This window comes from Chiloscyllium plagiosum, chromosome 42 (assembly GCF_004010195.1).
Source record: "Chiloscyllium plagiosum isolate BGI_BamShark_2017 chromosome 42, ASM401019v2, whole genome shotgun sequence".
Taxonomy (NCBI): domain Eukaryota; kingdom Metazoa; phylum Chordata; class Chondrichthyes; order Orectolobiformes; family Hemiscylliidae; genus Chiloscyllium; species Chiloscyllium plagiosum.
Genome location: NC_057751.1, coordinates 1525018 through 1546599, shown reverse-complemented (window position 1 = coordinate 1546599; position 21582 = coordinate 1525018). Strand labels below are relative to the sequence as shown.

Here is a 21582-nt window from a genome sequence, read left to right as displayed (position 1 = left end):
CACTATTGCATTTCCTACGCCCCTCCCCCAAGTCCCTCCTCCCTACCTTTTATCTTAGCCTGCTGGACACACTTTCCTCATTCCTGAAGAAGGGCTTATGCCCGAAACGTCGATTCTCCTGTTCCTTGGATGCTGCCTGACCTGCTGCGCTTTTCCAGCAACACATTTTCAGCTCAATCCCATCTTGTCTAGTTGCCTGTATCTCAGCATTCTCCTTGACAACATTGTCTTTTTCTAATGTAAATACTGACAAAAAATATTCATTTAGTGCTTCCCCAACTCTTCTGATTGCACCCACAACTTCCCACTACTATCCTTAATTGGCCCGAAATTTATTCTAGTCATTCTTTTATTCCTGATATACCTGTAGAAAGCCTTAGGGTTTTCCTTGATCCTATCCGCTAACGACTTCTCATGTCCCTTCCTGGCTCTTGTTAGCTCTCTCTTTCGGTCTTTTCTGGTTAACCCGTAACTCTCAAACACCCTAACTGAGCATTCACATCTCCTCCTTACATAAGCCTCCTTCTTCCTCCTGACAAGAGATTCAATTTCTTTAGTAAATCACTGCTCCCTCACTCGACCACTTCCTCCCTGCCTGATAGGTAGACACTGATCAAGGACACGTAGTAGCTATTCCTTGAATAAGCTCCACATTTCCAATTTGCCCATCCCCTGCACCTTCCTTCCCCATCCTATGCTTTCTACACCTTACCTAATTGCATCGTAATTGTCTTGCCCCCAGCTGCAAGTCTTCGTATCCTTTTCCATTGCTAAAGTAAGCACAACTGAATTGTAGTTGCTATCACCAAAGTGCTCTCCTACCTCCAAAACTAATACCTGGCCAGGTTCATTACCCAGTACCAAATCCAATGTGACCTTGCCTCTTGTTGGCCTGTCTACACACTGTGTCAGGAAACCCTCCTGCACACACTGAATAGAAACTAGTACTTGAACTATAGTATTCCCACTCAATATTTGGAAAGTTAAAGACTCCCATGACAACTACCCTGTCATTCTTGCTCCTAACCACAGTTAGCTTTGCTATCCTCTGCATCTCTGGAACTATTCAGAGGCCTATAGAAAGCTCCCAACATGGTGACCTCTCCCTAACCTCAGCTCATACTACCTCAGTAGATGAGTCCTCAAATGTCCTTTCTGCCACTGTAATACTGTCCTTGACTAACAATGCCACACCTCCCCCTCTTTTACCATCTTCTTTGTTCTTACTGTTCCATGTTCCTGTTGTAACATTGTGCCACCCCCTTGACTGATGTTACTTTCCACCCATGGACAAATCCCCCGCATCTCCCAGCCCACAGCTGGGTGCCTCAGAATCTGACATCCAGTCACTGATCCTGAGCCAGATGGGAAGCCTGGAACATTTTTGTGAGAATCCATGGACCAAAACTTCGAATTACCATTGTCTCTTTTTGTTTGCAAAGACGAGATGGCACAAAGTTGAAACTGTCATGGAAGCTTGCATTTTGTTTTGTGATGAATTGGTTTAATGAATGACACATGGGTGCTGATATCTGCTGTTTCCCTTCTCATGATGGTTAAGGTTTCTAACCTGCTGGTTTGTTCTGAGCTTCACATCCTTATCCAGTTTTCTGTGTTCCAACAATTGTCCTTGTTTGAAGCTCTCTCCAAACTCTTCCTCTTTGCTTTCTGCAATTTAATATTCCATTGTTTTCTCATTTTCCTCCCCCCAGGATTACCCCAAGCTCAGTCAGTCCTATTACTCCTTGTTAGAAGTTCTTACCCAGGACCACATGAATTTTATTGCCAGCCTGGAACCTCATGTTATCATGTACATTCTGTCCTCCATTTCAGAAGGTCTTACCGCACTGGGTAAGTCACTTGTCATTCAGATGGCAAAAAAATTAAGCTTTAATCAAACTTTACGAACTCTCTCTCAGGAATTTATGTTGAGGTCTATCAGCCAAATGGGTGCGATCTGTTCGTAGTTAGGTTCATGGTTGTACAGGCACTATTGCCCCACCTCTCACTGTGGATACCTCTGTTCAGAAAGTTTGACAGTTGCTACATTGGGACTTGTCCCCTTTCCAGCTCCTGATACTTGGGTAAACTCTGTAGAAGCCCAGGCAACATAATCCAGCCTGTGCTCACGTTGCAAACCTGCGCGTTTGCCTCGGAGTATTGTGGGCCTGGAAGTTGGGAAGGGCTTTCAGCACTTTTCTGTCATAATTTGCTGAATCACATCAGTTAAGTATATTGCTGACATGTTCAGATAAGCATGAATTCATGAGAACGTGGACTTGATAAACCATGTGCTAATGACCTGATAGACAGCCTGTTTGTGGTTATGTTGTTAGTCTGAGAAATGTTAGCCAATTTACCTGGAAGAGTTCTGTTGCCCTTTCACTTGTGATACGGCACATGCGTCATAGCACATCTGAAAGTCAGAGGCTCAGTCCGAGGCGGAGTGTTGACTTGAACTGTGTGCTGCAGTCTCTGAAGTACAACCCTCCCTGATTCAGGAATGCAAGAGCTCATGCCACTGAGTCACAGCTCACCATACTGGATGTAGGACCTGAAGGAGTGAGGCGTGTGGCCACTAAGTCAATTCAGAGTACTGTGTGTGTGAGTGAGGAAAATTAGCCCTTTTGTATGTTAGCGCTTAAAAATGTGTTGCTGGAAAAGCACAGCAGGTCAGGCAGCATCAAAGGAACAGGAGAATCGATGTTTCGGGCATAAGCCCTTCAGGAATCCTGAAGAAGGGCTTATGCCCGAAACGTCGATTCTCCTGTTCCTTTGATGCTGCCTGACCTGCTGCGCTTTTCCAGCATCACATTTTTAAGCTCTGATCTCCAGCATCTGCAGTCCTCACTTTCTCCTTTTGTATGTTAGTTTGCTTCTCATTTTCCAGTGGCCATTGGCCAGCAGCATTGTCCGACAGAGAACCAAATGGACATGTTTCCCACTGTTAATCAAATCTATCCTCTGGCAAGTCGTCCCTTGTTTCATTTCGAAATGACATGGACACTTGGTCCCTCACTCACTACTCCCCGGCCAAAGCTTCAGGGCATCTTGGAGAAGGTTTACTGTTCAGTAGGCAGTGTTCAGGCCATCGCTTACACACTCAAACCAAACTCCCAGCTCTGGGCCCACAGCTCCACTACCTTGTGGATGGCTTGGGCAAGTTAAAAGGTAAGGCAGATAACCCTGTCAGAATAGCAGAAATGCAGCCCTAGGGCAGCCTGATGTGTCAGTATGTCACCTTTCAATCAACTCCCAGTGCCAGACATGGTGCTCTGCTTTTTCTGGGACTTGAGAAGCGTTCCCTGACATTTGGTTGGCCCAGGGTTTCCAAGTCTTTCCCTGTGACCATTTCACTGCACAATGTTCACACGAGACAGGGAACAAGCCCATCATGCAGTGTCAACCATGATCTTGTAAAATGAAAGGCTAGCACAGAAGACCTGAGGCCAAAGGAAGAGAGTTGATAATGTTCACGGTTGGTTTGTTTTCAGACACCATGGTGTGTACCGGTTGCTGCTCAAGTCTGGACCACATTGTAACGTACCTCTTCAAGCAGCTGTCCCGTAGTACAAAGAAACGAACAACACCGTTATCCCAGGAGAGTGATCGCTTCCTACACATCATGCAGCAGCATCCTGAAATGATTCAACAGGTAAACCCTGGCAGGAATTCAGAAATCTCACAAGCTGTGATCCTGTCAGAACTGAGCTACCTCCCATCGCCTCATAGTTACCATATTTCTGTCATCTCTTCCAGCCCAAATACCTTCTGAGATATCTGTGCTCCTGCTTTTATCCACTCTTGGTCTTCTCTGATGTGAATTGTTCCATCAATGACAGCCTTGCTTTCAGCTCCCAATGCCCTAAACTCTGGAATCCCCTCTTTAAACCTTTGTGTGTTTTTTATTCCTCTTCAAGACACTCCTTAAAAGCTGTCCTTTGGGCCAATGTTTTGTGAAATATTTTCTGCTGAGTGCTTCACTGTCACTTAGAACAGTACAGATCAGGAACAGACCCTTCACCCACCGTGTCTGCATCAACCATTCTGAGCTCAATAAAAACTGAAAGAACTGTAGATGCTGTAAACCAGACACAAAAACAGAAATTGCTGGAAAAGCTCAGTAGGTCTGGCAGTCTCTGTAGAGAGAAATCAAAGTTAATATTTCAGGTTGAACGGATCACTCTGAAGAAGGGTCACTCAACCCGAAATGTTCACTCTGAATTCTCTCCATAAATGCTGCCTGAGCTTTTCCAGCAATTTCTATTTTTGTTCTGTCCCCACATGATCTGAATCACACTATAGCCTGGCTGTTCATATGTCCTGCCTGACCTTGCTATTGGATCTGCTTGGACCAACTCCCCTGGCAGCACGTTCCAAGCATCTACCGTTCTGGGTGTATAAAACCCCTTGCCTCATTAATCTCACCTTAAACCTTTGCCCTCCAGTATTTGTCATTTTCACCCTGAGAAAAACATTTCAACTATCTACCGTATCACAACCTTCTATCAGGTCCTCCCTTAAGTCTGTAGCACTCTGGTGAAATTAACCCAAGTTTATCCAACCTCTTGTTCTAACTAACTAATTCCAATCCTGGTGAGATTCTTTTCCACCCTGTCCAAAGCCACCACCTTGTTCTTGCAGTTTGATAGCCAGACTGCACACAGTGCTCTCACTATGGTCTGTCTAACATTTTATACAATTGTAACCTGACTTGCCAACTTGTTAAACTGACTGCTTGGACCGATGAAGGCAAAGATGTCTTCTCTGTTGCCTCTTCCACTTGTGTTGCCACTTTCAGGGAGGTGTGGACTTGAACTCCACCATCCCTCTGTATATTAATGTTGCCAAGGGTCTTGCCATTTACTGTGTACTTGCCTCTTGCATTTGACCTCCCAAAATATATTCTGTTGCACTTGTCTAGATTAAATTCCATCTGCCATTTCTTCACCCAACTTTCTATCTGATCTGTCATCCTGAGGTATCCGTTGATAACCTTCCTCACTGTCCATGACTCCACTGGTTTTTATCATCTGCAAACATAATAATCAGACCCACCTCTGTTTTCATCCAAATAATTTCTATAACGAAGAGCAGAGGACTCAGCACTGATCCTTGTGGAATACCATTGATCACAAACCTCCAGTGAGAATATCAGCATTCCACAACTACCCTCTGTCTTCTCTGACCAAGCCAATTTTATATCCAATGTACCAACCCACCGTGATCCCAAGTGATCTCATCTTCTGGACCAGCCTTCCATGAGGAACTGTCAAATGCCTCAGTGATGTCCATGTAGGCAATAGCCACTTTCTTACCCTTATCACCACCTCAAACATCTCAATCTACTTTTTAAGACAAGACTTCCCCACATAAAGCCATGCTGACAATCCCTAATAAGTTCCTTCTTTTCCAAAGGTGAGTAAATCCTGTCCCTAAGAATCTTCTCCAATAATTGCCCTTGAACAAAGGAACAACATTAGCTGTTCTCCAGTCTTCTGTGACCTCTCTGTAAAGGCTGCAGTCATCTCCTCCATTGCCTCCTTCAGTAGCCTGGGATAGATCCGATGAAGCCCTCAGGACTTAACTATTTTCATGTTTTTCAAGACACCCAAACACCACCACTTTCTGAATATCAACAAACCCCTCCCTAATTTTACCATCATCCATGTCTTCCTCCTTGGTGAATACCGATGTGAAGTACTCATGGAGAACTGCACCCACTTCCTCTAGCTCCACACCAAAAAGTGGACCTACCCTTTCCCCTGTTTGCCATTTGCTTACATACGTTTATAATTCCTTGTGATTCTCCTTCGCCCTGCTTGCCAAGGACATTTGATGGCCCATTTTAGCTATCTTATGTTATGAAGTTCCTGTGAAACGGCTTGGGATGCTTACCCAAGTTGAAGGAGCCATGTAAATGTAAGTTGTGAATTGTTAATGATTCTTGCTCTAGCTCTGAAGAAATGTCGTGCTTTGCAGGTAGCATGGGTACAGAGTGCACGGTGTTGAGAGACTGAAGTCACTTTGTGTAATGCTCAGCAAAGGCAACACCAAATCCTCACTGCTTATGGTCAATCCCAGGAAGGTGGCACTGTCTGGAAATGACAATTGCAATTAATTGTCTTTATTCGTCAAAAACATGCTTGCCTGTCATTTGCAACAAAATGTAATGGATAATACACTGAGAACAAAACATAAAGCTTTGAGCAGTAAGTGCAAGTCAGCATGGCTTTGTGAAAGGTGAATGGTATTTGACTGTGATGATGGAGCTTTATGTGGTAGGACAGAGGGGTGTCGCTGCTGCACTCCCAGCCAGGAGATAACATGGGACACAACTGTCTGATTGGAGGAGCAGTACATCATTGAACAAGGGGAAAAAAAACATTTTACCAGGAAGGTGAGGCCAATGAATCGCCTATTAGGAGGACCGTGTGCCAGCTCCAGGGTCAGGGCATCTGCTCAGCGGCTGCTGGAGAAGGAGACTGCAAGGGATTCTGGGGCTAAAGAGAAACGCTGGGAACATGAGGAATGGTATTGGGGAGTGGTCTAGAAGGTGGGGGTGTGGTGTGATGAAGAGGAAGTTCTGAAGGATAAGTAGGAGGCTGCACAGGAGAGAGAGAGAGAGCAGTTTTACACAGATCAGCAATTGAATACTCAGCAAACTGGGAACCAGGAAAATGTTATGAAATCCTGTTAAATCAATGTGAAATCTCTGGTTCAAAGCAATATTATTTTTTTGGATTATGAGGGAGAAATGTTGTGAATGCTGTTTTCACAAATGCTATTACAGCTATTAAATATAGCTCGAGATCTGGACCAGCCTGCCCTGAGGGACCTTGTTAAATGTTTTACTGAAGTCCATGTTGGCAACATCCACTGCCTTATCTTCATCAATTATCTTCACACTTCATCAAAAAACTCAATTTAGATTGCGATCTGAGATGCAGAAGATAGCTTGGGAACTGTCTGATCCGTATGCCATGTAGTTATCACCTCATGGGTTTGTGCAAGGTGTGTTAGAAGGTGATGGTTTGTCGTGTGTTGTACATGTCAGTTATTTGAGGAAAAAAGCTTGTTTCTAATTTATTTCTTAGTCTTGAGCCAATATAAATACTGTAGTTTGAAATTCACTTGTATCTGCCTTGTCAGTTCTGGCTTGAGTTTGAATGGAGCAATGAGGATGATTGAGTTGTGAATGCAATCTGCAATTTCTCCTGTGAGAATCCGAAACCCGTATCAGTCGACACAAGGACAGAAGCTGATAAATGAGTCTTTGAGAATGCAGAAAAGATACTGAAAATCAGAACAGTATTTTGTCTTCTGATTGGTGAGGGAAATGCTGTCTGCTTTATACATTTGTTTGACAGAATATTGCCAAACAGAACTGAGAGCAGAACTACAGCTCAGAGAATTCAAGGGTAGGAAGGGTGAACCGAAGGGAGGCAGCAACATTGGTGGACACTGAGGCTTTTCCATCTCTGCAAATAAAACAGATATCATGAACAGTCATAGTTGTTGTTCATTCACAAGGGCATCACTGGCTCGCCAGCATTTATTGCCCATCCCTAATACCTCAGCGCAGTTAAGAGTCAAACAAATAGTAACAACCTTCAGGAGGACTGAGACAAAATGGCCAATAGATTAACTTTGTAATGAAGAGAAGTCTAAAGTAGGGAGGAGGAGGGGATGCATCACAAACGAAAGAGCAGCATGGTGGTTCAGTGGTTAGCATCTGCTACCTCAAAGCGCCAGGGACCCAGGTTTGATTCCACCTCAGGTGACTGTCGGTGTAGAGTTTGCACTGTCTCCCTGTGGTGACATGGGTTTCCTCCAGGTGTTCTGCTTTTCTCCCACAAAGTCCGAAGATGTGCAGATTGGGTAGATTGGCCATGAGAAATTTCCCATCGTATTCAGGAATGTGCAGGCTAAATGGAATAGCCATGGGAAATAAGAGGGTTACAGAGGTCGGTCTGGGTGGGATGGTGTTTGGTGTGGACTCAATGGGCCAAGTGGCCTGCTTCTACACTGTAGGGATTCAATGTTGCAATGTGTTTTGGACAGGCTGAGTGAGGGGGCAAGTACATGACAGTGGCAGCATCATGTGCATAAAGTGATGGAGAGAAGGAATGTACAGTGAAACCTGGTCGCCTCACTGACTAGTCTCTGAAAAATAAAAAGGGCAAGCTGCATCGCAGTCTTTCCCGCACAAGCATTCAAGGACAGGAGCTGGGGTATTCTGCTGCAGTTACACGGCATTCGTGAGACCACACTTCAAACATTGGCTCTCCTTATCTGAGGAAGGATGTTACTGCCCTCGGGAGTGCGGTGAAGGTTTAACAGACTGATTGCTGGGATGGCAGGACTGACAGGGGAGCTGAGGTTGAATGGGTTGGGATAATATTTGCTGGTGTTCAAAAAAATGAAGGGAGGGGGATCTTGTAGGAACCCATAAATTACAAACAGGAATAGATAGAGTCGATGCAGGAAGGATATTGCTGATGGTGGGGAAGTTCAGAAGCAGGTGCTCAATCCTCGGCTAAGGGGTAAAAGATTTTGGACTGAGATGGGAAGAAATGTCTTGACCCAGAGTGGGGAGCCTATGGAATTTGCTACCACAGAAATTAGTCAGGGCCAAACGTCTGATTTAAAGCAAGAGTCAGGTGGAGCGTTTGGGATCCAAGGGATTGAAGAATATGATGAAAAGCAGCAACAAGCACTTGAGTTGGGTGACGATCACAGCAAATGGAGGATCAAGCTCAAAGGGCTGAATCGCCTACTGTGTGACCCCTGTTTCCATGTTTAAAGCTGTTCCCGAGAGCCACTGTAGGTTGACGCAACTATCAAAATGCCGTTTGATGATTCGATTCTAGTCGGGTGCGTGATGATTTAGTATTTCATTAATTCCCAGAGCTTAATTAATTCTTTGGCTGCCTTCTAAATTAATGTCAGTGTCTCAGAAACCTTTTTCCACTTGTTCATCATTGGGTTTTCTGCTCCAGATGCTCTCCACAGTTCTGAACATCATCATTTTTGAAGACTGCAGAAATCAATGGTCCATGTCACGCCCTCTGCTTGGATTAATTCTCCTCAATGAAAAGGTGAGGTCTAAGGCCAGACTATCTCTGTCTGTACTCTGGGGCCCACAACAGTTCCCCTTGATGTGGACATACATTGGAGGGATGACAGTGCAGTGCCTGGCCACAGGTCACTTGGGAGGTTTCGACAAGGGGAGAATAAATTTTGTTTTTCTGTTGTCACTCACTTTGTTGTTCTGATCCATATTAATTCACAGCCAGCTAATGATTTTGAGAATTGGTACCTTGTTGACATTCATAACCACAATACAGTCAGCGTGATGTATAGCATGGAAAGAGACCATTCGGTCCATCTCGTCCATGCCGACCAGATATCCCAACCTCATCTATTCCCATTTGCCAGCACTCGCCCCATATCCGTCTAAACCCTTCCTATTCATATACCCATCCAGGTGCCTTTTAAATGTTGCAATTATACCAGCCTCCACCACTTCCTCTGGCAGCTCATTCCATACACGCACCACACACCATGTGAAAAGGTTACCTGTCAAGTCCCTTTGAATATTTCCCTTCTCACCCAAAACCTGTGCCCTCCAACTTTGGACTCCTCTTCCCTTGAAAAAAGACCTCAGGTATTCATGCTATCCACCCGCCTTGTGATTTTATCAACCTCTATGAGGTCACCCCTCAGCCTCCGACACAAACAGCCGCAGACAATACAGCCTCTCCCTGGAGCTTAATTCCTCCAGCTCTGGCAATACCCTTGTAAATCTTTTCTGTACCTTTCAAGTTGAACAAAATCTTTTCTCCAGTAGCGTGACCAGAATTGAACACTGTTCTGAAAGTGGACTCACCAATCCTGTACAGCTGGACCTCCCAAATTTGTAAATCAATGCTCTGACCAATAAAGTAAAGCATACCAAATGCCTCCTTCACTATCCTGGTTAGCTGTGATTCCACCTTCAAGGTCAGTTTGCTCAGCAGCACTCCCCAGGGCTGGGAATTTACTTAACTAGCTGGATTGCTCATGATGACAGTGGAAGATCCCCACGTTTTCATGTTCATTTGAACTGGCAGCCAGGGTCTTGGTTTAGTCTAATGTCATCGTCATACCCATCAGTGCGGCATTTCCTCCGTGTTAAACAGGGAATATCACTTGAGATGATGTGTTCAATTCCTGGATTGACACTTTAAACTTTTGACTCAAAGGCAAGAGTACTACCCATTGAGCTCACTATTTTCAAACAGAGACTCGGAGAAGTGACTCAATTTGGACCAGTTTCACTCCGATTGAAGTTGGAGGGATGACTTGGTGCAGACAGTCTGGCAAGGTTCAGCTGATCATGTCACCAAATGTTAGCTGGGCTGGGAGAGTGAGGGCCAGTTGCAGACTGATAGCTGAAATTTCCCCACACATCCTGCCACACAAGCAGTATCATCGACTGCCATCTCCTGCTCTTTGCTGAGCCCACCATCACCAGTGCAATCCCAAGGCTTCCCCCACTGATTGGTTTATGGCAGATCAGTCTGTGCTCATCAGCAATGCCTACTGCAGTCGAACAGCTCTCCATCAAGAGTGACTTGATTATGGCAGCGCTCTTTGAGCATTGCACTGTTATCACCAGCCTACGTTACCATGCTCAAGTCGTGGAGTTGGCATTGCACTCCCAAGCTTGAGTTTCGGAACAAAGACATGAAAATCTCTCTCCACACTGGGCAATGTGTAAAGCTGTATCCAGAAGATCATCACCTTTCCTTGTAAGCTAGGTCTCTGAAGCTAACCTTCCTTGAAATGGTTTTGTTTCTTGCCCCCTGCAGTATTTTGCTGACTTGAGGAACAGTATTGTGAACAGCCAGCCTCCAGAGAAGCAACAAGCCATGCACCTCTGCTTTGAGAATCTGATGGAAGGGATTGAGCGGAACCTGTTGACCAAAAACAGAGACAGGTAACCTTTGATAAATCTGTCATACTGGACGGTGTTTGTGCTCCCTCAAATTGCAGGCTCCTTTTCTGTTTACTGCGTTGGTGCTTCACAAAGAGAAAATCAGTTTCTGTCAGTCTGTTGCCCCCTGGCCAGGTCAAGGGACCAGGAAAATGCAAAGCTTTTACCAGAATGGCCTGAGGTGTATCGTTAATCAGGAGAGACTGAGAGAGCTAGTGCTGCAGACAAGGTTCACAGGGAATGGAATAATTGACTCTGTTTGGTCAATATTCAGAAAGATGCTGCTGCTATGAGAATTAGGCCAGAAGCTGTGACTTGTGTTCTCAGTTTAAGATATTTGAAATGGTTCTAATATAATTGACGGTAACAACATTAATCTGCCTCGGAGCCAATATAGGAGTGTGGCATCAGTTGCACAGTCCAGGTAAAAGAATGGATATCCTGTGGTTAGCTTCCCTCTTCCCCAAAATGTCTGTCTCACCGAGATTAATGCAGGACAAAACTGCTAAAGAGGCTAAACTGCATATCAGCATATGGGGGCAGCAGAGTGCACAATCTAAAGCAATGCACTACAGCAATATAACAGCCTCTTGCAAACCTCTGACGTTTACCATTTGTAAAGGCTGCAGTCACAACTCTGTCAGACCACCAGTCTGACTTCCCTTCTTCTTCATCCTAGTGTCAAAATGCTGGCCATTCTGGCATTGTTAACAATACCTTCACTTCAACTGGGAAGGTTCAAAAATCTGGAATGCCTAACAGGGTTGTAGACGTACATTGAGTAATAACTTGGGAAAGGGAATAGAATCCCAATGAAACAAGGAATGACATGTCACAACAGTGAGGAAAGATCAGGCTGGTCAATTTACTGGTTACTTCTTTCAGTGAGCCAGCACTGGTAAAATGAGCCAAATGCCTTTTTCTTGGCTGTGTTTGTCAGAAGGCTGTTCAACATGCCAACTTGTCAAAGGGTCATAAATGCTCATTTCATCTGTGATACCAAAATCCCACAGATTGTTTTGTGAGTGTTGTGTAAAGATGAGCATATTATCCAGCAATACCCAAGTAGGATAAATGTGTTACTTGCGTTGTGTGAGATGTTTTATCATTTAGATCTGCTGTGATGCTGGCAATTTACAGTAACTCAGACTGTGAACATGGGAGAGTATTGCAGCTTATGTTCGGTGGTTGTGTCTTGAGAGGGATATGGAAGCATCGGTCCATGTTAACTTGCTGTTGCTTTTGTTGTCCAGATTCACCCAGAACCTGTCAGTGTTTCGGAGGGAAGTGAATGACTCGATGAAGAATTCCACATATGGTGTCAACAGCAGCGATATGATGAGCTGACATCTATCTGTATCACACTTCCCACTTGGTTGGACGGGGTCACTGGGGGAGGGATGTTCATCATTGACGTTACACAGGTGGGGAGGGGGTGGAGGATTGAGGTCAGAGTTAAGTCGGACAGCTCGCAGGGGTTGAAGGTGAATGGGCAGTGCCCACTTGCCCTCCCCTCCCTCGATTCCCCTGGCATTGGACTGCAGGACTTGTCACCAACCCTCCCTTTAGAAAACCGAACCCTGACAGCGAGTGCCTTTGTGCTCTCGCTCCCTCATCTGCCTTGTATAAACTTGTACATTTTTTTCTTAAGACATTTTGAACAATGTTTATATGAAATCAATTAAAAGAGAGAGAGAGAAACAAAAAAGTTGTGATTGAAATTTTTAGAGTTGGGAGCATGATGCTGAGAGACTTGGCTGGTGTCAGGTAGATGGGGTGGAATGTGTGTGGGAGTTTAGTTAGATACAGAGCTCTGCAAAATCAAGTCTGAAACTGTACAAATAAGGACTGAAGCTAAACTTACCAGCTCATGTGGATTTCACTCCCAACTGTCCATCCATATTTTTCCAACAATTGTTCCACTAGTGATTAGGGAATTTCTGTAGAAAAAGTAACAGATACTGTTGCTGCTAATTATGTGTTGAGCACAGCTCATTTATATTCACGAAGGAACAGAAAACCAATGGATTATATATTTTTATTGTTCCTTTCCACTGAATGTTCTGACTAAACATTTCCGAATCACTGCGTGATCAGGTAGGTTGGTATGTAAGAATGTTTGCTGCATCTAGTGTAAGCATTGTGACTGCGAATAAACTGTCAATGGTTTGTACAGAAAGGTGTCTCCCGTGCTTCAAGTAAGCAGCAGGAAAGCAGCTACCTCAAGGAGTGGGCAAGTTGCTCTTTATATCCCAACACTGCTCCCTCCTATCCTTCCCTGTCATCAAACCCCTCCCCTCCACCCCAAACAAAACCGCTCAATTTGCTGCTTCTCCCATTTGTTTTGCCTCAGGTCGTTGAATTTTCAGAGGGGTTTGCATTACATGGATAGTACTACCCAAAAGCAACTGATTAAATACATCAAGACATCCTCCCCTCTCTTTGCTTCTTTACTCAATTCTCTGTCCTTGTTTTTCTAGTGTGTATAGCGATATTAATAATCATGTGGTGTCTCTCAATCTGTGTTCATCTGTCTCTTTGCATTCCACGGGATGCCTTTTCCATGGCATCAGAGAGAAGTTTGAAGCTGATTAAATAGTCTTTGCAAAACCTGTAACCGGACCATGTTTGATTAAACTTGGCAACATAGAACCATTCTGGGATAAAGAGTCTTAAGACTGAGTTGTCCGTATTTGTCCAGGTGCCTCCAAGAGCACTTGTCTGGTTTTATACTGAAGCTTTCATACATGGAGCTCTGGCTTAAATTCTGTGAGCTGGAGCGGTCCCACTTCTTGACAAGCAGAATATGATGCAGCCACTCCAGTGTGTCCCTCTAATCTGCTATGAATGTGCAGCGTTTTCTTCCCCAGCTAACCCTGCTGGCTGGGCCAGTGGTGGTTCTTGCTCAGTGGAGACTTCAGTCACCTTGTCATCAGCATGAGCAGTCTTGGCTTTTGTTGATCTTTCATAGACCATGGTGTTGTAGCCCTCCCGATTCCGGGCTATTTCAATGGCGAAGAATTGGATCCTGGTAGCTGAGTGGGGAAAGATGGAATCAGAAAAGCACATCCGAGATCCATAACAAACATATCTGCATGTACTTTTTTTTTCCCCACAATTCCCTTCCCCTCCCCCATTTCCCTTCCATGCCTCCCTCCATTTTGCTTCCCCTCTGTCACCCCTAACCGAATATCGTGTTTTCCTCCACGTAATCTTTTGAGCAGTCCAGCCGCAGAAGCGTGCCGTAGTTGAAGTCTTCGACCAGTGTTTCAAACTTCAGGCAGAATGGGCGCCATTGCTGCAAGAGGAGAGAACGGAGATTCAAGACAGCTGCTCAAGTTGAATGAGGCAAAATCCCACAAGCAGTCAGGAACATGGCTACAAGGACACCAAATTAAAAGGAACTCACTTGTTTGGCCGCGTCTGACTTCAACTTGGCTGGATCCAGTACGTCGATTTTCAAGTCCCTGAACTGCTTCCTGAACTCTGTGTAAATTTGATCGTCTTCTCTGGTCAGTTTCAGAAATGTTGGGTCAACTGAACAAATGAGCTTTGAAAGGAAACAGAGGTACCGCGAATCACAAAGAGTGGTTTCTGTACTCGTGGCAATAACGTGAAATAAAAGAAATAAACTTCCCACTGTTGTCAGATTGGGCTTTCTGAAATACTGAGACACTCCCAGGGAGCATTTGCAGTTGTGACACAGATTTGGACCCTTTTACTACTTTATTCATTGAGAGATAGAATCCCTACACTGTGGAAACAGGCTCTTCGGCCCAACAACTCCACACCGACCCTCCGAAGTGTAAGCCACCCAGACCTATTCCCCTACATTTACCCTGACTAATGTATCCACAGTCAAGTCATGGTCTGTTCTGATTGAGACTTGCACAGACTCCGTCTGAACTGTGATCACATCCCAGGATCCCCCTGAAAACTGATGCATCCTGAAATTCCTTGGCATGTACAGCAGAGATGGGTGTATTCCAACTGAAGAACCTGTTAATATTGCCATTAGAATGCTGAAAATGGTGATAAAAAGCCAAAAATACCCTGACTTTCACAGTCAAATGGAAATTTGACCTTTGTGGAGATCCCTTGTCAATGTTGACATTTACAAAGGATGCACACCCTGCCTAGAAAATGGTTACATCCCTCCTCCTGCCTCATTGTTACTACAAATACATTGTCAGCCATCACTTCCATGTTCCCAACATCACTGCTAAAAAGAGGTACATGACCTGAATCTGTTATTGACATCAATGAAGGAATGGTGCAAGTACTTCAGTACTTCTCAGGGCACGGTAATATTGACCCATTCTCTGGGTTCTGTGTTTTTGGTGATAAATGAGCCTTTCTACTGTTACCAACATACTCAGCGTGATTCCATACAAACGGTCCGAATCCCAAACAGATTGGGTTGCCCCAACATTGGGTAAAGATCTGGGTCAGGCAGTGGAACGTGGTGCCATTTTGCTCCATGTGAGAATTTTGTCAGCTTGCAATCCAAGATTTATTTCAACTAATGTTGGTTCCACCTTTCAAACAATTGCTACCTTGCTTTTAACAAGGTAGGTACGTTTCTGAAGCTGCATTGGCAACATATTGGATCAATGCATTTGTCAACCTTGCAGGAAGGTTATTGTGGGTTCAGGAACCTTTTGGCCAAGTACATTGACAAGCTCTTGCCAATTTCATTATCCATTACCTTATGGTAAGTACTTTTGAATGCTGTGTTTGATCTTAAAGCTTTGGCTATTAATGTGGGGTGACCATCCAATTGAATTTCATCATGATGTGTTCATGGCCATGAGAATACTTTATCTAATGGATGAAGTGCTCTTCTGTATCAGAAAGATGGAAATTCTCATTTTACTGTGTCATCATGACCCTGTCCTTACTTTTACATTAATTCCTCATTCATGTAGAATCAAATAAAAGCCTTTAATCAATAATACAGCAAAAAGCAATTTGTACTTACATTGAAATAAATCTCAGCATGTTGATAAGCTTTCATAGCCCACATCATTTCAAGGTTTGGCTGTAAAACAATGGGCAGAATTATGTAACACAAAACTTTTGGGGGGGGGGGGGCGGGGGGGGGGGGCATTGTTTAATAAAAACTGGCAATACACAAAAGGTAAGGTCAACTTACTGTCTGAGTTTTTAACAAATACCGCAGAGTGCTGTGATGGATTTGATTGGAACATTTCAGAGTGGTCCAAAGGGATTTGGATCGTTTCCTTGAGAGGCTGGTGTAGCCAGGTTCAATTTCACAAGGCAAGTGTACCAGCAAACATATGCAGAAGAATAAAGGAATGCACGGGGCCTTGTTTAGTTCCTCCCTTGCAGAAATGATAGCCAGTTGTGCTCACCGTTCTATGATTCTGTAATCCCACAGCTACAAGCAAACATCAGCTCGCTTCCTGAGAAGACTAGTTTTTTTAACACGAAGGACACAAGATGTTGTTCCCATTTTGAAGCATGTCTGTCTGCCTTGAACCTATGTCCTCACATGGTCCAAGGTAGAAGCTTTGCTTTTTGAGCTATTGTGTTCACTTATGCCTGTCTCTCAGTTCTCATTCTGACTGTCTGTTGTGATGTTGAAAAACTTTCCTTACAGACCAAAGATTAGCAAGATTTCAAACACGACAGTGATCAATGTCATGATGTCTGTACTCTGGGAGAAAACGTTCCGTGTTCAATATACATTCAGTAACCACCTCCTTTGTCCAAAAAATAGGACAGAAACTAACTGTTTCAGTTCAATGACCTTCCAGCAGTTTGAAGCAAAGGTCTTCAAACTGAAAAGTTAACTTAATTTCTCTCCACACTGGATGCTCCATGACCTGCCCTTTCTTGTCTACGTTTTTTAATTCTAATCCGGAGAAAATCAGTTCAATTCTCTGTCTGCATCTATTCAGACAAAAGTTCTTTTTGGAAGGAAAATCCACCACTGAGACTCTGGAATGACAAAGCCACCTTTTGCTGTTGTATTGCAAACTCTTTGATCTCTGTCAGACTGAGAAAGAAATGGAGTACGACGAACAACACCTGTCAGACAGGTCCACTTTAAAGAAGAAAGCTTTTATCCTTTGCTCAAACATAAGTTGTCTAAAAGTAAAAAGAGTTTGTTGATACAACAAAGTTCATCAGGACATGTATAAAAACTTGCACAGTTTGATCCACCTCACTCGAACAGCTAGTTATAAAAGACTTCCACCTCAGTCTCTAACAGCTTCACCAAGTACAATGTTGCTTGTGGAAACACGATGACTCATGTGACATTGACCAATAATTGCTTCTCATGATTTTGTTGTGTGACTCGGGGGATGTGAAAACCTTGAATCCTCAGCCAGCTGTCCAGGAGCTTTCACAGTCACCTGGATCAAGATCGGGATGTTGTACTCACCAGTTCACACATTCGGTTCATCCCTCCAGCAGTGACACACATTGGCAGCAGTGTGTACCATCTACAAGATGCACTGCAGCAACTGGCCAAGATTCCTTTGGCTTTTTCCAAACCCACAACCTTTACCATCTAGAAGGATAAGAGCAGTGGATAGATGGGAACACCCCCACCTTCACCTCACTCACCAACCTGCTTGGGAAATATGTCACTGTGTCTTCATTGTTGCTGGGTCTATGTCCTGGAGTAAATCTTGTGTTTTGAGCTTTGAGAGACTGATTCACCACCACTCAAGGACTCCAGGGAATGGGCAGTGACCACAAGTGCCAGGAAAGTAAAACTAGAACAGATTTTGATATAGTGGGCTTGTCAACTGGATAACAGCTGACAACAATCAGGAACTGAATTCCTACCAGAAATGGGAGGACAAGGATAATGCAGGACATAACAATTTTTCAGGATTGATGACTGTGTCAAGGAGGGAATTGTCTCGCAATATTCATTCCATTTCAAGAATACAGGCACCAGAATCAAATACTCACATCATTTATGTAAGAATCTGCTGGCTGGGAAAGGCTTTGGGCCACAGACATCAACTCACCAGCATTCTGACAGGAGACAGAAACAAGAGTCAGTGATCAGTTTGTGGTAGCAGTTCCGATCTTAAATCATTACCAGACAACAACTCCCAACGTCATTTTTCAGAACAAAAGCAAATACCCTGCATATAACTCGATTATTGCCGGGATTCTGAGATACTGACAGAATTCATCAGCAATTAAAATAACAAAATGCTCAGTTCAACACTTAGACACACACAGGCTAGTCACACCATAAATAGAATAAATTTGTGTTTGCAGCTCTGGGTGAGCTTCCATTGCTTCAAGATAGCCCAACTGTTGAACACCAGTTAAATATTTTGGCTAAGTAATAACTGTTAGAGGAACTGATGCAGGAACTCCAATTTGTACAACTTCCAAACAGGAATTAGATAAATGCTAATTTGGTTGAATGTAGTTTTGGCTGCTGAGTCAATACTGGTCAGACAATAGAGTTATCTGGGTCCTCGTGGGAAACTGCCTGAGGATCTCGGACAAGGGCTTGGATCCTTGTTTCTCGTTGAAATACCAATAATGTGGCAAATTTGATAGACCAAAGAATGTGAAGACTAGCAATGCAGTGAGATCAGCATTCATATGAGTCACACAGCATGGAAACACACCCTTTGGCCCAATCAGTTCAAGCTGACCATAATCATGAGGAAATAGGAGCAGGAGTAGGCCATCGAGCCCAAGGAGCCCATTGTACCATTCAATAAGATCAGGGCTGATCTTTTCAGGGCCTCAGCTCTACTTACCCACCCTCTCACCATAACCCTTAATTCCTTTACTCAAAGAATCCCAAATTGCAAAAGACTTTCAACTCTGTCGGATTCCTGCAGTCCTCCAGTATTGACCCGTATTCCCCTGTGGCCATTGCCTTCAAACGCAAACAGCCCAAGATATAAAATTCCTTCCAGGAAGCTCTCTTTTAAGAACCTTGTAAAACCTTTTGCCTCTGACTCCATTGTCGGTCACTTGTCCTAATAGTTCTCTATGCGGTTCAACACCACACTAGTTGAATGGAGGTTCCTGGAGAGGTATGTGGCTTGTAGGACGGCCAGAGGAGAAGTGGTCAGGGTAAGGTGAGGCGGGTAAATAGGCGCCTACCCGACACACACACGCAGCGGAAAAGATTCTGCAATGTTAATAACTCAACCTGGCAGGTCCGGGGAGTGATCATCTCCATTCCTGCCCCAACCCGTGCTGGAGAAATTCCGCATCACCAGACAGTTTACCAGAAGCAGCTTTGGTTTGAGAAATATTCTGTCGCAAAACGTTCATGGGCAAGGTTGGGTTGGGGGGTCAATCTACGCACAGCAAGATCCCACGTCGTGACCGCGAGGAAAGGACCTGATCCTGACTCCCTGCCGGAGCAGGCTGTCACTGAGAGAGGCTGTTTCACATCAGCTTAGAATTGGGGTCTAAGTGACGGGAGACCCACAGACAGGTTGCTCCGGGGGTGGTGGGGGAAATCACACAACATCAGGTTGAAGCCCGACAGGTTTATTTGTAACCTATCGGACCCTACCCCCCCCCCGCCGCAGTCCAACCCTGGCACCTCCACGTGAGGTGTGGGTGTGGGCAGAACTGCACAGACCCAGACATAGAGAGGGTGGGGGTTGGTGTGTGTGAGAGTGAGAGAGGAGCAGGAACAACACCCTTTGGGAAAGGAGGAGACAATGGGGGCAAGAGGACTCTGTGCGACTCACCAAAGATCCTAGACCTGCCATGCTGCTGCTGCTGCTGCTCTCCTCAAGGCAGGTCAAAGGTCAACCCCAATTCACACACAAAAAAAAATAAAAATAATTCAGCAACTTGTTAAAAACAACACCCACACAGAGAAAGCACCCAGGTGCTGCTGCTGTGTTGAAGTGGATCATGTATATCCCGGAAGCAGCCCCCTGTGTGTGTGTGTCTGTGTGTGTTGGGGGGTGAAAGGTCAAATGTTGCCTTTTTCTCCCTTTGTTACATTTTTGTTTCCACGCGGCGGATGTAACAATTTCCAGCTTCCAGCCTCCTCCTGCCCCTCGCTGCCTCTCCTCCTCCGTTGCATTTACATCCCTTTTTGCGAAAAAAAAAACAAAAATAAATTTATTTTCGGGCTGGTTTTCATTTCCCGTGGTGCTCCGGCGGGTCCCGGATGTCTCTGAGAGCTGAGGGTGAAAGAGAGGAAGGAGGGGGGTGGTGGGTGTGGAGAAAAAAGTGAGAAGGAAATCCAAACCCTCCCCAGCTGCAGCAGCAAGAAGAGGAGTCCTTGGAATATACCCAGAGACTGAGACAGAGAGAGGGGCAAAGGGACCGACAGGCGGCTGGGAGACCCAGCAAATCACCTCCCCAGCCAGGCAAGCCTCCTGGAGGCCCTTCCAGCCCCACAGCCTGCTCTCCCCTCACTCTGCAGCTTCCCAGATGAGGCTGAAGGACTGAGCAGGGGGGGTGGCTGTACCCCCACCCCAAGCCAACCCAACCCAACCACACCACACCAGGCCATTCCCCTCGTCTCGAACCTTGGAAGAAGCTGAGAAGGAATTCTCGTTCATGAGGGAGAGGCTGTGCCCCCTCCTCCTCCTCCTCCTTCCTCCTTTTGCTGTTTCCCAGAAAGAACTCCACTCCAACCAGAGTCGTCGTCCCCCCCCTTCTCACTCTTATTCTTTCTGAGATTGTGAATGATGGACTCTGACTCCATACTGCATGACAAGATAGTGGAATACATGGTAAGCTGACGATTTAACCTCTGTTGTATTTCTGCATTGACTCTAGAAGGTAACAGTCCGGGGCTTTGTGAAGCTTCAGAGAGGGCGGTGATAAGATGGTTTTGTGTGTTTATGGATTTTCAAAAGGTGTTCATGTCCTACATCGTAACCCGTTTGGAAAAATTCATGTGTGGGAATGGAGCAACAGTTGCAGCATAGATAAAATCAGTCAAAGAGCAGAATACTTAGCGGTGAGCTGCTGTTTTCCAGATGCTACCCAGTGGTATTTGCGAGGAGTCTGTGTGAACATCATTTTTATTTTACATTGACTGTAAAAGCCAGGGGGTGCAAGACATCAAAGTGCAGAGGTGACACACAGCTGGGAAAATGCAGCTTTGTGAAGTACAGGAACAGAATTGGGAAGGACATAAAGCTGTTTGGGAAGGGGGCAAATGCAAGAGACAAACTGTGATACATCATATTTTGGGAGGAGGGATGAAGGGAACCTACGAACTGAGTAAGGACCATTTTACACAGCAGCATAATCGAGAGGTTATTGAAAGATGCCACAGCAAGTTGACTGCTCAGAAGGGATCATTGATTTTTGTGAAGTGGGACATCAAGTTCAAAAGCAAGGATGTTATTCTAAACCTTCACAAACTTGAATATGATCTCAGTTGAAGTATTGGTCTGGTTCAATCCTTTGGAGAGATTTCCCAGGTGATCCCAGGGTCCAGGGACTTATAGAAATAGTGGAGCCTGCAGTTGTTTCCCTTAGTTCAGAGAAAGCTGAAGTGAGATTAACAGAAGTGCTGAAAGTCACAGATAGATTTGATGAGGAGACGTTTGTTGACTATTGGCTAAAGTTCAGAAACTGAAGGTACCCAATCAGAGCACCAG

At 44.8% G+C, this 21582-nt stretch overlaps 3 protein-coding genes across 6 annotated transcripts in view; 2 read left to right on the top strand and 1 right to left on the bottom strand.

Moving 5' to 3' along the window:
- The window catches only part of xpo7 (exportin 7), a 110522-nt gene extending 97362 nt beyond the window's left edge, over positions 1-13160 (top strand). Inside the window, exons 24-28 of the mRNA XM_043681183.1 lie at positions 1713-1851; positions 3495-3655; positions 9003-9101; positions 10857-10984; positions 12235-13160. Of these exons, the coding sequence (XP_043537118.1) occupies positions 1713-1851; positions 3495-3655; positions 9003-9101; positions 10857-10984; positions 12235-12328 (621 nt within the window). The 3' untranslated portion in view covers positions 12329-13160. The remainder of the gene's footprint in view (positions 1-1712; positions 1852-3494; positions 3656-9002; positions 9102-10856; positions 10985-12234) is intronic.
- A 142-nt stretch (positions 13161-13302) lies between these two features.
- Positions 13303-19845, bottom strand: pbdc1 (polysaccharide biosynthesis domain containing 1). Of its 4 annotated transcripts, none has more exons than XM_043681188.1 (6): positions 19702-19845; positions 17933-17998; positions 15963-16022; positions 14391-14531; positions 14168-14279; positions 13303-14016 (listed from the first exon to the last, which is right to left on the bottom strand). In XM_043681188.1, the coding sequence occupies exons 1-6, from the start codon at positions 19720-19722 to the stop codon at positions 13823-13825; spliced, it is 594 nt and encodes a 197-aa protein (XP_043537123.1). In that variant the 5' UTR covers positions 19723-19845; the 3' UTR covers positions 13303-13822. The 4 variants fall into 4 exon arrangements, with proteins under 4 accessions (XP_043537123.1, XP_043537122.1, XP_043537127.1 ...); XM_043681187.1 differs by lacking the exon at positions 19702-19845 and adding an exon at positions 19149-19465; XM_043681192.1 differs by lacking the exon at positions 19702-19845 and adding an exon at positions 18939-19033.
- A 316-nt stretch (positions 19846-20161) lies between these two features.
- The window catches only part of LOC122543015 (beta-TrCP-like), a 31299-nt gene continuing 29878 nt past the window's right edge, over positions 20162-21582 (top strand). Inside the window, exon 1 of the mRNA XM_043681186.1 lies at positions 20162-20703. Within this exon, the coding sequence (XP_043537121.1) occupies positions 20656-20703 (48 nt within the window). The 5' untranslated portion in view covers positions 20162-20655. The remainder of the gene's footprint in view (positions 20704-21582) is intronic.